Source organism: Marmota marmota, unplaced genomic scaffold, assembly GCF_001458135.2.
Source record: "Marmota marmota marmota unplaced genomic scaffold, marMar, whole genome shotgun sequence".
Classification (NCBI taxonomy): Eukaryota; Metazoa; Chordata; class Mammalia; order Rodentia; family Sciuridae; genus Marmota; species Marmota marmota.
Genome location: NW_026000138.1, coordinates 388,527 through 403,130, shown reverse-complemented (window position 1 = coordinate 403,130; position 14,604 = coordinate 388,527). Strand labels below are relative to the sequence as shown.

The 14,604-nt window shown below is 56.7% G+C and overlaps 1 protein-coding gene and 1 non-coding gene across 2 annotated transcripts in view; one reads left to right on the top strand and one right to left on the bottom strand.

Moving 5' to 3' along the window:
- The first annotated feature begins 4,937 nt into the window (after positions 1 to 4,937).
- Trnaa-ugc lies at positions 4,938 to 5,009 on the top strand. The gene has a single exon. It is a non-coding gene; the product is annotated as a tRNA-Ala (tRNA).
- A 4,174-nt stretch (positions 5,010 to 9,183) lies between these two features.
- Dhx37 (DEAH-box helicase 37) overlaps positions 9,184 to 14,604 on the bottom strand; it is a 47,041-nt gene continuing 41,620 nt past the window's right edge. Inside the window, exons 22-30 of the mRNA XM_015502368.2 lie at positions 14,088 to 14,212; positions 13,882 to 13,998; positions 12,742 to 12,914; positions 12,234 to 12,348; positions 11,969 to 12,106; positions 11,678 to 11,772; positions 11,524 to 11,597; positions 10,959 to 11,056; positions 9,184 to 10,824 (exon numbers count right to left, since the gene is read on the bottom strand). Coding sequence (XP_015357854.2) covers positions 10,739 to 10,824; positions 10,959 to 11,056; positions 11,524 to 11,597; positions 11,678 to 11,772; positions 11,969 to 12,106; positions 12,234 to 12,348; positions 12,742 to 12,914; positions 13,882 to 13,998; positions 14,088 to 14,212 — 1,021 coding nt within the window. The 3' untranslated portion in view covers positions 9,184 to 10,738. The remainder of the gene's footprint in view (positions 10,825 to 10,958; positions 11,057 to 11,523; positions 11,598 to 11,677; positions 11,773 to 11,968; positions 12,107 to 12,233; positions 12,349 to 12,741; positions 12,915 to 13,881; positions 13,999 to 14,087; positions 14,213 to 14,604) is intronic.

Below are 14,604 nucleotides of genomic sequence, written 5' to 3'. Positions count from 1 at the left end.
GGGCGGGAGCAGGGCCACAGGTGGGCGTCCAGCCTGGGCCCGGGCGGCCGCCCCTCGCCGCGGGAGCCCCTTCCCCGTTTCAGTCACTCAGCAAGCGTTTGCTGGGCACCTACTGGACGTGCGTTTGCTCCACCAGCAAACAGGCAGCAGCTGTCCAGTGGGCAGTGCCTGCCGAGAAGGAAGACTAATCCTGGTGCTAGACGTTGGGGCGGGGGCAGGAGAAGGGGACAGCAGAGGCCGAGGAGGAGGAGCCGGGCATGCTGGACCCTGGGGATGAGCATCCCGGGCAGGGGGACAGCTGGGCTCCCGAGACTGGAAAGGCGTAGCCTTGGCAGGAACAGGAGAGTGGTCACAGTGGAGAAGTCGAGGCCCAGTGGGGCAGAGGCCGCATCCCACTCACCTGCAAGGCCTGGGAACACGGGCTGGATTTTCCTCTGGGTGCTGGTTGGAAAGCCACTGGAGTGGGGGACACTTAAGTCTGGGTGTTTTTCTGGTTGCAGTTTGGAGAATGGACAGGAGCCACCAGGGTGGCTGCAGGGACACCAGCGAGGAGGCTGAGGCCGTGGTACAGCCAGAGCAGGGGTGTCCCAGGCCAGGGAGGAGCTGGGAACTCGTGGGGATGGAGACGGGGTTCAGGAAGAGTCAGAGAGAATGACACCCGGGCTGGGGGGCTGCTGGGAATGGCCGGCCCTGACCAGGAACAGGAGGCCCTGGGGCAGCAAAGCTGTCAAGACTTCAGTCACAAACACGTTGCCTTTTGAGACACCCCTTCAATTTCCAAATGGAAACTCAGACACAGCCATTTTCCTGCACATCTTGAAGCCAACAGTCCTCTGTGAGTCCCCAAATCCAGTGTTATGGGCTGAATGATGTCCCCCCACAATTCATATGTCGAAGGCCTAACCCTGGTTCCTCAGCATGTGACAGTGCAGTTGGTGGCAGGACCTTTAAAGAACCCACTACTTCAGGCAGCACCTGAGGGTGGGCCCTAATCCAAGATGGCCAGTGTCTTCACAAGAAGGGAGATTAGGATGGATTCACCTGCAGGGAAATAGCAGAGAGAAGGTGGCCGGTGGCAGGCCAAGGAGAGAAGGTGAGAAGAAGCCCGAGCCGCTGGCAGCCCCAGAGCTGTGGGGAAATGTGTGTATGTTCTTTAAGCCCCGTCTCTGCTATTTTTTTCAAGACTGACTCACCCAGGCTGCAGGACACCCGCCCATCCACACGCAGGATTTTCCTGGAGAGGGGAAGATTTGTGCTTTCAGAGGAATCATCCTGGAAATGATTTGGGAGAAATAGGAGGCCCTGTGCTCTGGTGTCCCCATCTGAAGAGTCTCTAGAAGAGGCCTTGCAGATGGCCTTGGCTGGGCATTCAGCTCAATGTTTTCATTTCTGATATGGGTGTCAGGTCTTGCCAGATCCAGCTCCAAACAGCCAGGCTAGCAATTCACATCCAACCCATCCCCTGTTTTTCTCACTTAACAATCCACCAACTCAAAGCTCAGCACACAGAAGGCCCTCAATACTTGTGACATAAGTGGGTTAGGTGGCAGTAACAAATAACTCCACCCGGGTGGCAGAAAGCAATGGGGATTTATTCTTGTACAGTTCTGGAGGACAGAAATCTAAAGGCAAGGTGCTGGCAGCTTTCTTCTAGAAGCTTTGAGGGAGAATCGGCTTCAGGCCTCTCCCCAGGTTCTGGCAGAGGTGGGCAGGCAGTCCTAGGCGGACCTCAGCCTGTGGACACGGGTCCACCCTTGGCGTCCTTCTTCCCATAGCTCTCCTCTCTATTTCTCTGCTTTCTCTTTTCCTGCCTCTCCTAAGGGCATTTAGGACCTGCCCCAACCCAGAATGATCTGCAGGAGCACTTTCCATGTGCTAACAATCTCAAGATCCTCCCCTAAATGACATCTTAGAAACCCTTCTTCCAAATAAGGCCACACTGGGGGCCCCTATTCAACACCCTCCAATGCCATCACATTATTTAAATTTGTACTTGTTGTTGGGTACCAGGGATTGAACTCTGGGGCATTCGACCACTAAGCCCCATCCCCAGCCCTATTTTATATTTTATTTAGAGACAGGGTCTTACTGAGTTGCTTAGTGCCTTGCTTTTGTTGAGGCTGGCTTTGAACTTGCAATCCTCCAGTTTCAGCCTCCTGAGCCGCTGGAATTAGAGGAGTGGGCCACTGTGCCCAGTATTTTATTTATTTATTTATTTATTTAACATTTATTTTTTAGTTTTTTAGGTGGACATAATATCTTTTATTTTATTCTTATGTGGTGCTGAGGATTGAACCTAGTGCCTCAGGCATGCTAGGCGAGCGCATTATCATTTAGACACAACCCCAACCCTATTATTTAATTTTTATGATTTGATTTTTAAAATCAAAACATGATTACTATCAAGAAGCAGAAAACTGATCAGACCACAATCAGAAAACTGACACTCTGGGCCAGGAAGTACCCATGTCCTGCTACAGGAAGCAGCCCTCAAGGGTGGTTAGTTGAACATCCCTCTAGGCCTTACTCCTGTGGATACGCGTTCATCAAAAGCCACATGGAAAGAGACAGACAGATCGTCTTTGTTAAAATTTGATCATGTTCTATGTTTTTAACTAAAAGTAGCAACATTAATTTTTCAATAAATAAAATGAAAGCAATTACTGAACTTCAGAAAAGTTTTCTTCATCCCATAAAACACACTAGTTCCCAATAAAATCCTCTGTGTTAGGAAAAATGATTATCAAAACAATTAACTTGGGCTGGGCACAGAGGCACACACATCATGATCCCAGATGTTTAGGAGGCTGAGGCAAGAGGATCCCAAGTTCAAGGCCAATCTGGGCAATTTAGTGAGACCTTGTGTCAAAGAAAGTAAAAATAAAACCGGGGCTGAGATTGTGGCTGGGTGGTAGAGCGCTTACCTAGCACATGTGAGGCCCTGGGTTGGATCCTCAGCACCACATAAAAATAAATAAACACATGCTGTCCATCTACAAGCACAAAAACAAACAAACAAACAAATAAATAAATAGAATTTAAAAAAATAAAAAAAGAAACAGCGGAACATTTGCCTAGTATGTTCTCGGGACTGGGTCTGGGATGTAGCTCGGTGGCAAAACACTTGCCTTGAATATGCACCTGCCCTGGGTTCTATTACCAGTTCCCAAAAAAAGAAGACAAAACTTGTCTCCCCCAAACAGACCCCAACGAAATAAAGATGTGTGTTTTGAAAGAAAACATCTTAACTTCAAGGGCCTGGGCCCATCATCACCTGATACGTAGGAGTTAATTCCACCGTTTTCCAGCCTGTAGCGCTGTGCCCTTGTGCTCAGGTTTTCCCTTTTGTATTAAGATCTTAGCACTAAAAGCTCAATTCCATACGCGGGGTTGTGGGGCCAGAGTGTGGGGTACCTGGAAGCGCCCTCAGAAGGGCGCTGAGCTATTGATCCTGGCTTTCACTCCTTTCTTCCCCAAACAAGTCTTGATTAACAAGTCATTTTTGTCCTGAGGTGTGGCTCACGGGACTCAGCCTCGCCAAGGGAAAAGAAGCAGGAGCACTGGGTACATCCTCCGTGTGGTGCCACCGGCACCCCCATCCAGCTCCAACATTTCCTGGCTGGGCCTCCTCATTTCTGTCCCTGGCCCTGGAAACCACCAGTCCCCTTTTTGACACAGGATTTCAGTCATAGCTAAAAAAAAAAAAAAAAAAAAAAGTTATTTACAGCAAGGGCTGAAAGTGTGAACTGATGATTTTACTTCCTTTTTTTATGATACCAGGCAAACTTGGGGGGCACTTAACCACTGAGCCCCATCTCCAGACCTTTTTATATTTTCCTTAGAGACAGAGTCTTGCTAAATTGCTGAAGCTGCAATCTTCCTACCTCAGCCTCCCAAGCCACTAGGATCACAGGTGGCCACCAGCCCGCCTTCCATGTGTTTTAAATATTTGTAGGAGCCAGCTTTCCCGTCAGTGTTATCAGCAACTCGTTTTTCCTCTTTTGTGCGTTCATTGCCTGTTGACTCTTGGTCTACGGGTATTTTAGGATTTTTCTTAATGATTTGAATAAATTATTTGTCTTTTCTTTCCTTCTTTTTATTTTGAATAAATGGTGTCTGTAACAAAGATATTAGTCCTTAGAGTCTTTTGCCTACAGTCTGTTTTTAATCACTGTAGGAAATTTATTTTTTACCTACATTATTTTCTACATAGACCAAACTAGTACAAGGGTATAGCTACCAAAAAACAAAGACAACAAGAAAGAAAGAAAAAAAAAAAAAAAGACACAGCATTTACCATTCTGAACCATTTAGGGTCCAGATTGCTGCCCCTTCTAGAATTGCAAACAATGCGCCTTAAGACCCTTGAAAATAAAGCAAACCAACCCCCTTTCTGCTTCTGTGCTGGGAAGCTGGGTTCCTTGTGAGCTGGTGAGCCGGACTGTACTTTCCCTCCAGTTGAATCTCGTTTGATTCAATCCACTTGGAAGTTACTTTTTTGCAAATGTTAGATATGAGTCTACATGGGTGATTTTAGTGTAAAAGGAAACAGAGGTTTCTCCACCTGAGATGTGGGGCAGGCGTGATTGAACAGGACTGCAAGGCGACTTGGGGACCAGTAGAGGCTTGTTACTGCCCTTTCCCTTAATGGAAACTTGCCTTTGGCTTGTAAAACCTCAGTGGAGGCATGCGGTTGGGAGCTCGCGAGCGGGTCTAGGTGGATGCACATTATCTGAACGACAGGTCCCCACTGGGTGGGGCCCGCGGAGCAGGGAATCCAACGGCAGGGCCCGCGTTCACCCGGTCATGGGTGCAAAGAAGGGTGACACCGAGTCCTGCCTACCTGCATCTCAAAATGCAAAAGCCTCAGGCAGCCTCCCCGTCGGGGAATCGAANGGCCGCTGCCTATTAGGCTCCCGCGCGCAGCCTTCCCTGGCGGGGGTGTAGCTCAGTGGTAGAGCGTATGCTTTGCATGTATGAGGCCCCGGGTTCAATCCCCGGCATCTCCATTCGTATTTTGCCTCATTCTTTGAATCACACGTCTGTTTAGGGGACCCAGGCACCCCCTCCGGAAAGTCCCTGCAGCCGGCCTGGTTGAACTGGCGCTTGGTCCCCCAAGTCACCCAGCAGGCGGCAGAGCTCTGCATTTGTACAGAGGTTGCCTCCGGTGTTTCTGAGCCCCTCAGGCCAGGGAGTGTGCAACACTGAGCAACCTTCTGTGTGCCTAAGGATAGTGCCAGGTTCCCTGGACTCCCTGCCTGGATTGACCGGGCCAGGCGTCTCAGCCTTTTCGGGATTCACGCACCAGACCAGGGTACCAATAGTGGGCAACGGAGTGATGAGGTGGGAACTAGGGGGATGTCGGAGCCTCGGAGGAAACCGCAAGTGCAAAGGCCCTGGGGTTGGAGCAGGGGCTGCTCTGTGGTGAGTGCACACAGCAACCCTGCACTTGGTCTCCAGGCTCCTTGGGGATAAGCTGGGAGGGCAGGGAGATGAAGGCAGGAGCAGGTGGGGCCTGCTGTGGAGGACACTGCAAGGCCCAGTGCTGAGCATGACCGGATCACATTTAGTTTTAAACAGCTCCCTCTGGTGGCCGGGTAGAGACTGTACCCTGGCAGGTGGGAGGGACCCCGGGAAGTCCAGCCAGGCGCCAGCCCAGGCCCAGAAGGAGTCAGTGGAGGCTTCTCCAGCCGGGCACAGTGCAGCTGGGGAGCCGAGGGAGTTGCGCACGTCCCTAATCGGGGCACAACACTTTATGGGCCACTCCTTGGTCATTCAGGTTCACTTGAGTCTGAAGCATTATGGTCGCAGGGTACACTGTTGTCCTTGCCCATTGGTCCTGTGCCGCTCTGCGGGATGGACTCCTGCCACAGCATCACAGGGCCCAGGGACAAAGATGCTTGTATTTAAAAATACTTGTATTGGAAATTTTACTTGATTCTTCCCCTACGGGCAGCGCCTGGCCTCTTTACTAGGGATGGTGGACGTGCTCTCTGCCCAGCTTCCAGCCAGCAATGGGTGTTGCCTTCTTAATTTTTTCAATATATGCTGGGAACAAAGTGTCACTGCATTATTGACATTGTGTCCCTTCCCCACCTGCTGAGAGGGCAGGCATCTTCGTGAATGTCTGCGGACCACTTGGTGCGCCCATGGCTGAGAAAGGTTTGCAAAAGGAAAAAGGAGCTTATTCCCAAGCGGAGCTGGGGGACCAACTCTCAAAATGCCGCCCCAGGACAGGGTTTGGGGATATTGTGGGACAAAGCAACAGGGTGATTAAGGTGTGGAGAATAGGGACAGGAGTGACATCATTGAGGTCTGCACAGGCCTAGCCAACCCTCGTGGCCCGCCACCTGGCCGAGTGCTCAGCTGTGAGCGATAAGGGTGCGGTTTTCAACCTTCAGAAGGTCACGGATGGTGGGGTGCTGGGGGTGAGGTTCAGCAGAGTGTCTGCCTGGTGCGAGCTAGGCCCTGGGTTCCACCCCAGCGCTGGAAGCAGGAACAACAAAAAGTCACCTACTGGGCCCAGTGCAGACGGCCTGCTCTCCCTGGTCTTGCTGTTGAGGGTGGACGGCCCTGGGATGGCTTGTGATCCTCCTGCCTCAGCTTCCTCAGCTGCTGGGATTACAGGTGTGCCCCACCGCACCTGGCTGTTTTAATTTGAGGCAGAGTCTCCCTGTGCCACCCAGGCTGTCCTCCCAACTCAGCCTCTGCAGCCGCTGGGACCGTGGGCAGTGCCCCTCAGCCCTGGCGGGACCATTCCGGCTGCCCGGTGGGGATTTTCTGCAACTCTCCTCATCAGAGTCTTCACCCGTTGTCTCTCCCAGTTGCCCAGGGCTCATCCTGCATGTCAGGCTGTCTGTCATGTTTCGCAGCAGTTTTCCTGTGTATTCTTTCATTTTCCAAATAAGTCGCTCTCTATGTCAACTTGGAATTTCCAGAGCCCCATGGCTCCCCTTTCCTTGCAGCTCCGGGGGTGTCCCTCTGTTTAAGAGCCTCCCTGGACTTTTACAAACACTCCTCGCAATCCTCCTCTTAACCTTTGTGCCACTCTTGCGGGGATGCAGATGGAGAGCAGGGCAGAGGGTCTGTTCTCCCTGGTCCTGCTGCTGCGGTGGACGGCCCTTGGATGGCTCAGAGGGCTGGACTTCTGTGACAAACCAGGCCAGGGGGCAGGAAGGAGGTTCAGGGTGTCCCAGGGGAGGGAACAGCGCCCACAGGCTACTGAGAGAAGGGAGGAGGGCAGGGTGGCTGGGGTGTGGGGGCGATGCCCTGGGAGTGGGGCACCTGCATAGCCTCCAGGCCCCTCTGGAGGGAGTCCCCACCGTCCTCCCCGCACCATGAGGCTGTTTCGCAGTGGAGTAGAGCCAGCCAGGGCTGTGCATGGAGGCCAGCGCTCAGCCCCTCCCAAGGCCATGGGACCTCCCATGTCCACCTCTGCCCGCCTGGTGGGCACACGCACAGGAGTGGAGCGGTGCCTGCGAGGATGCCCAGCTCAGACCACTCATGGTAGCAGGAGGAACCAGCGAAAAACAGCACAGTGGGGTGGAGCTGCCCGCAGGGCCATTCTGCCGATGGGTCAGCTCAACTGTAGACAGGGGCTTGGAGAGCCACCGGGGAGAGAGCAGGGCACGGGGCAGGTTTAGGGTGCCCCTGGGTGGTGTGTGGAGAGGGGCACCCAGGAGGGCTGCTCAGCATGTGCGAGCCCTGAGCCTCGTCCCCCTCACATTAATTACTTGTCCTTCAAAGGACGCTATCAAGAGAGCAAAAGGGTGGGTGACCCCTGCACACCATTCACCTGACCAGGAACAGGGACTTGTTCTGCACACTGCCCCGGCACTGGGCACCGAACCTGGGGTGCTGGGCACTGAGCCAGGTCCCCTGCCCAGTCCTCTCACAGCTCAACAAGGAGACAAGGAACCCAGTTTAAAAATGAGAAAAGCAGCTTTATTCACAATAATGAAAAGGTGGGGACTGTGGAGCACGCAGGTCCACATGGAGGAAGGGTTAGGGGAGGGACGGGCGTGTCACGCTGCTGAACAGGAGGGTGTGAGGCACGCGGGTGGTGGTGACGGTTGACCAGAAGGCTGACAGCAACAGAGAAGTTTCCTGGGGCTCAGCTGCAGGTCCTGATCCACAGACAGCGGGTCCCCAGCTCTGGACCGAGTGCGGCAGGAGGCCATGGTGGAGAGCGGCTCAGGACATGGCACCAGGAAGCAGAGCAAGCCGTTGACAGGGGCAAAATACAACTCCACAGCATGCCCCCGCCAGGGGGCCCAGCCCCTCGGCCCCTCCTGCCTGCCTCTAGTTACCACTATCCTTAGTTAGTCCAGTCGCTATCCTGCTGACAGGTGGGGCCACCTACTCCACCTGGGAACTTCTTACACTGCCTCCTATGTAAGCCTTGGGGACGCCTCACACGGAAAACCTGGCGGCACCCAGTGCCCCCGAACTGAACCAGTTAGGTGGTGGGATACTGCCAGGCTCTGTGGCTCCCACTGGTCATCCCAGACTTGGGAGGCTGAGGCAGAGGCACCACAGGTGAGAGGCCAGTCTCAGCAGTGGAGGCCATGTCCTCAAAATAAAAAATAAAAAAAGGGTGGGTGCGGGGAGCCTTCCAGCCTGACGCATCGGCTCTGGCCAACCTCTGCATTTGCTGGGGTTTGGGTGCTGACCGTTCAGACAGCAAGGAGGGCTTCTTGGCGGGTGCACCCCTAGGGCTGAGTTACACCCACCTGCCCCTTCTTGAATAGAACTTTTTCTTTTTTAAAAAAAATTTAGTTTTTGGTAGACATCTTTATTCTTATGTGGTGCTGAGGATCGAACCCAGCGCCCCACGCATGCCAGGCAAGCACACTACTACTTGAGCCACATCCCCAGCCCATTGGATAGAACTTTCTAAGAACAGTGTCCCCCTAAATAAAAGCTCACTTCCAAGTGTGTGTCCCTCTCTCGTCAGCCTCTCACGCCTTTCTTGCTTTCCCTTTTGGGAAGCCTGAGGCTGAGCCGGGGGAAGCCATCCTGAAGCTTGTGTGAAGGTAAGTTGTGTCTGTTGTATTTTGTGTCCCTACAAATTCCCACGAGCGGCTGCCTGCACTGGTCTGAGAGGCAGATGGGTGTGGCTCAGTGGTAAGATGCCCCAGGGTTCAGTCCCCAGTAATAAAAAACACAACAAAGCCCCAAAGATAGTGTCGTGTATTTATTACAATAAAAGCGCTTCCCCAGTGCTAGGGGCTGGAGTGGGGCACCAGGGCGCCCCACTTCTAAGCTCCACGCTCACCCCCCCCCCCGCTTTTTCTTTAGTTCTGGGGATTGAACCTAGGGTGCCACGTCCCCAGCCCTTTTTCAGACAGGGTCTTGCTAAGTTGCTGAGACTAGCTTTGAATTTAAGATTCTCCTGCCTCAGCCTCCTGAGCTGCTGGGGTTGCAGGTGTGTGCCCCACCTCCAGCTCTCAGCCCTTCTGGAAACGGGGTCTCCCTGAGTTGCCCAGGCTGGTCTTGACCTTCAGACCCCCTGCCTCAGCTTCTGGAGTGGCTGGGATGACAGATGAGCACCACCACACCCACCAAGATGACGTTTCCCTTTGGTGCTGGGCTATAACTGAGGGTGCTCCACACTGAGCCACGTCCCAGCCCTTTTAGGCTAGTGGGTGACAGACCAGCAGTTCTGGGGTGACCCTGAGGTGTTCCACCACTGAGCCACACCCCGCCTCTCCTGCTTGTCCTTTTGAGCAGGGCCTTGCCTTCAGCGGCTCAGAGTTACCTGGGACTGGTGACCCCCTGCCTGGTCACTAGGATTGTGTGCACCACTGTGCTCAGCTGTACCTTAAAAATAGAACTGTGTATTTGGAATTGCGGTTCCTTAGGGTGGCTGCTGGTGACAGGGGGGACTGTGGTGGCTGCATGGTCCCCATGAGGGTGGCTGAGATGGGGCACCTGCTTCCCTCCTGGCGCTGCCAGCAGCCATACTAGGGCTTCCAGAGAAGCTGCCATCGCAGCCCAGGTCTGTGCATGGCAAGGAACCCAGGTCCTCCTCCTTGTGCTGGGCTGGTGACGCTCCTCAGGCTGGTGATGCTGCCCAGGAAGCTGGTGAGGGGAAGAGCAGGGCCTGGCTCCAGAAGGGGGCTTTGAGAGCAGTGGGAGGTGAGGCTGCAGGGAGGGAGGCCATGCTGGGGGCCAGGCCATGCTGGGGACTCAGGCAGCAGGGCCAGGCTCCACCATCTCAGCTCAGGAGACACTGGTCCTCACCCCACAGGACATGCAGGCTGGAGATGCCCCTGATGCCTGGTGCCTCCTGCTCCACCTTCCATCTTAGCCTTAGAGGAAAGGGCAGGACAGAGGGGAAGGCAGCGTGGCCAACCGTCAGGGGGACGGAGGCTCAGTCCCTGTGGCCAGCCTTTCACAGGGAGGCCCTCAGGTGAGAGCGGAGCTGTGAGGTGGGCCTGCCACGTGGGATAGCTCGGAGACCAGGCTCAGGGCTGGGCAGCCCCGGGGGCTCCTTCTGCCACAGGGAGGGGCTCCACAGCTCTGGGGAGGGCCAGCAGGTGCCCCCAGTCCTGAGTTCCACGGGGGCTAATGTAGCCCATAGAACACGTCTAACACAGGACCAGATGGGAGGTCCAACAATTGTCCACCTTATAATAAATAGTTATGAAAAAGGAAGCAGGCCAGGGGGCTGGGTGCTGCCAGCCCCTTCAGTCCCCCTTCAGTCTCCAGTCCAGTCCTGCAGCCAAGTGTCCAGTCAGCGGTCAGAGGTGGGGGGCCAGGCCTTCTCGACGCTGGCGTGCATGGCTTGCGGGAGCCACTCACAGTACTCAGCCAGTAGGTCTACAGACGGAGAGAGGACAGGGTCAGTGTGGTCGTGTCCAGGACTCATGAACTGGGGACACCGCCATCCACTGCAGGGTCAGGTCCCCCCTGCATAAAGCACTGAAGCCTCCTCCCGCCGTGGCCCGACTCACATTTGGGGTCTTTCTTCCAGGCGGCAAGCAGGGCATCCCTGCAGTCGGCCTTCTCGGCAACCAGGGCCCTCAGCAGACTCTCCGTGCGGGGCTGCAGCCTGTGAGCAGAAGGTGGGCAGTGGGTAGGGGAGACGTGGGGAGGTGTGGGGTCTGCGACTGGTGGGCCCAGGGGGGAGGATGCTTCCTGTCCCCAACTGCCTATGCTGCAGTGGGCTGACCAGTGATCTCCTGCCCAAATTCATGCCCTACCAGAACCGTGGAGTGTACAGTTATTTGAGATGAGGGTGGACTGTGTTAGGGTGGCCCCAAATGCAGTGACTGCGTCCACACAGGAGTGGACAGAGTGCGGAGGAAGAGGCTGTGGAGATGGGCTGATGCTGCCATAGGCCAGGGACGCCAGCGGCCAGAGGGGCTGGAGGGGCGAGGCCCGGCCACATCCTGAGGACACCTAGGGCCTCCAGCACCGAGGAAGCCACTGATGTTTGCAGACCCCCAGTGTATAGCAGCCTGTCACGGCCGCCCTCGGGAGGGCACATGGCTGTCACCAGGCACCAGAAGTCCATACCTGGCCCAGGTCTTCAGCATGGTGCTCGGGCTGGACAGCAGGCAGCCCTGGTAGGAAGCCAGCTTGCAGAAGACCTAAGGAGACCACAGGAGGTGAGCCCGGCCCGCCCTAGGCCGCCTGAGAGGAGAGATCACGGGAGTCGCGGGCAGCCCACCTGCCCTTCCAGCAGAAACCGCGCAAAGTGCTTGTAGCGGTCGAGGCCCTCTGGATAGTCCACCTGGACGGCAGGGAGTGGCCAGCTGACGCGATCTGGAGGGACAGCAGGTGAGTGAGGGACCCTCCAGCGGCTGCCCTCCCAAGCTGCAGGTGAGTCCTTGGACCCGACCATGGGGACAGGAGGCCCCAGGTGAAGCCCTCAGAACTGCACCCAGGCCGGCCGTGACCATGGGTCCCAGGACTCAGGCTGCAGGGTGGAGCCGAGCCCCCAGGAAGCTAGTGGACTCACAGAACACGCTGGTCCGGTGACAAAGCACCCGTCCCTGCTCGGGGCAGTAGGTGGGGGCTGGCTCCTCCAGGGGCTTGTCAAATTGGCAGTAGGAGGGCAGCAGGGCTGGAATCCACTGGACCTCCACGGTGCAGACACCTGGGGCCGGGCAGAGGCCAGCGTCACCAAAGCTCAATGCCCTCGCTACAGGGGTCCCAGGCCACAGCCCACAGCACCCCTCAGGGCAGGGAAGGCTGGCCACAGGGGTTGGCCACAGGCACAGCACCTTTCATGTACATCTTGGTGGTCTCCACGATTTCCTGGTAGACCACGAACTCTGGGAGCTCTCTGAAAAGGACGGAGCTGGGGTGGATGAAGATGGGGTCATCCAGGAGAGGGGTCTGCAGAGGGGAATGACAGCGTTCAAGGAATGGAGACCCAAGCGCCAGTAACCAGCTGCCTTTGACCCACAGAACCCAACCACACACTCCCGGCCAAAGCAGGAGCCCCCATGAAGGACGGCCAGGTGGACCCACACCAGCACTACGCCTAGCACACACAGGACAGAGCCACGGACTATGTGGACGGACCTAAAAACGGGATGCTGGGTGACAGAGCCAGCCACAAAGGCCAGATCACGTCCCCCACTGACATGAAATGTGGTAGTGGCAAATCCAGTCGGAGCCCACGCTGAGGGAGGGGCGGGGCCTGTGTGCCTGGCCAGGCAGGGCAGGCCAGGCCAGGCTGGACGGCCCATGAGGACCAGAAGCCCTGCCCGGCTCAGGCTGGCCCACCTTGTAGGCGTTCCTCCACTTCTCATCCAGCAGCTCCTCGCTCTGCACCCTGCGGGCCAGATGGTCGCCCAGGCCGGCCGTCACCATCTGTCGCAGGTAGGTCACCTGGCTCTCGGTGGGTGGCTGCATCTTTGGATCCACGAAGAGCCCAGCCTCAGGGCACACGGCATTGACTGGGCAGAGAGCAAAGTGAGGGCAGTGGTGGGACTGGGGTCGTTCAACCCTGACCTTCAGAAGGCTCCACAGCTCGGAATGGCAGCTGGGCACCTGGCCTGGCCCTGAGACCCTCCCACGCCCTCCTTCCTTAGGCTAGGACGGGCTCCTGTGAGTGGCAGAGTGTCCCGTGGAGACAGCCGTCCCCAAGGCCCCAGGTAGCCTGAGACCCTGTGCTAGTCCACGTGATGAAGACCGGGGATGGGGTGGGGGTGGAGGGCGCCCAGGGGTGCCGGTGGCTTCCTGGGGGTGCCGTCTAGGGGCAGGGCGGCAGGCAGAACCTCGCTGGCCTTCCTCTCCACCCTGGAGAGTGGCCTAGGGACATGACTGGCAAGGCCAAGCTGCCATCAGTGTGCAGGGGGCTCCTGCAGTTTTAGGCTGACACACTGGGTACGGGGCTGGGTAAGGGGACAGACAAAGTGCGGTGACAGGACCCCATGATGCACCTGGTGCTCAGGAAACATCAGCTGGAAAAGCCACTGATTCTGGCACCAAACCTTGTAACCTGCTTTCCACTAAACAAGCACTCCCCGTCCTCCTCAGGGAAAGGCACGGGCTGCCTGTGTCCACGCTGGCCCCCGAACGTGTGTCGCTGGGAGGGGACATTCCTCTCCCTGCCAGCCCCCAGGTGTTGCTGGCAGGAGGTCATTTGTGTTGCTAGCTCAGGTGTGAAGGCCTAGGGTCCTGGGGGACACCAGGGAGGTCAGAGAGGCCCACCAGGGCAAAAAATAGGGACGGGGCATCATCAAGGAACAGATGGCCCAGAAGGAAGCTGCTGGGTCACCACACACTGTGGCACAGGGAGCCCACACAAAGACTGGGGGCCTGGTGGGTGAGCTGGCAAGACCGCCATCTTTTCTGAAAAGTTCAAATGCTGCAAGAGCCGAGGCCAGGGGTGGCAGGTGCACTGAAGGCCACGGGCTGTACCTGCAGTGGTCAGCTGGCCCCGCAGGCGCCGGATCTCCAGCATGGCCTTGTACCGCAGCCCGTTGGCCTCACAGAACTGGGGCAAGCAGCCGGCGTACTCGCAGGCTCCCACGGCACCTGGGGATGAGGGGTGTGCTCACTCACAAGCCCCACCCCGGACCAGGGGACCTCACACCCGGTATCATGCCCCTGTGGCAGATACCCACCCAGCAGCACCATGAGGTCACCGAGCTTCAGGGAGGCTCCCTGCCCCGCCCAGGCCCTCTTCACCTGGGCCACCCGTGACCGCCGGGCCTTCAGCATGGCGAGTTCGTCCTCGCTGGCTGCTGGCCTGCAAACACACATACTGCCCTGTGGCCACCCTGTCCCCCTCAGGGCCGCAGGGGTCACGGTGAATACCAAGGTCAGAATGTACCACCAGCAGCCGCCAAGATGAACTGCACGCCCCTGGACAATGAGGCCGATGGGGGCAGGCGGCCCAGCACCCCAGCTGCGGAGCAGGCACCAGGGCAGCAGACGACGACAGCGCCCCCCAAGCCCCACACTGCACTGATGTCAGGTGGGGGCATGGCTCCAAGTGCTCTGGTGACATCAGCTCTCTGAATTCCAACTCCCACACAAGGGGACGCTCATCGCCGCCCAGTTCTCCAGGTGGGCACGAGGCTCAGCGCTGAGTGGCGCCTGCATGTTCAGGCGTGTGCACCTCGGCCCCCCAGGCCCGGC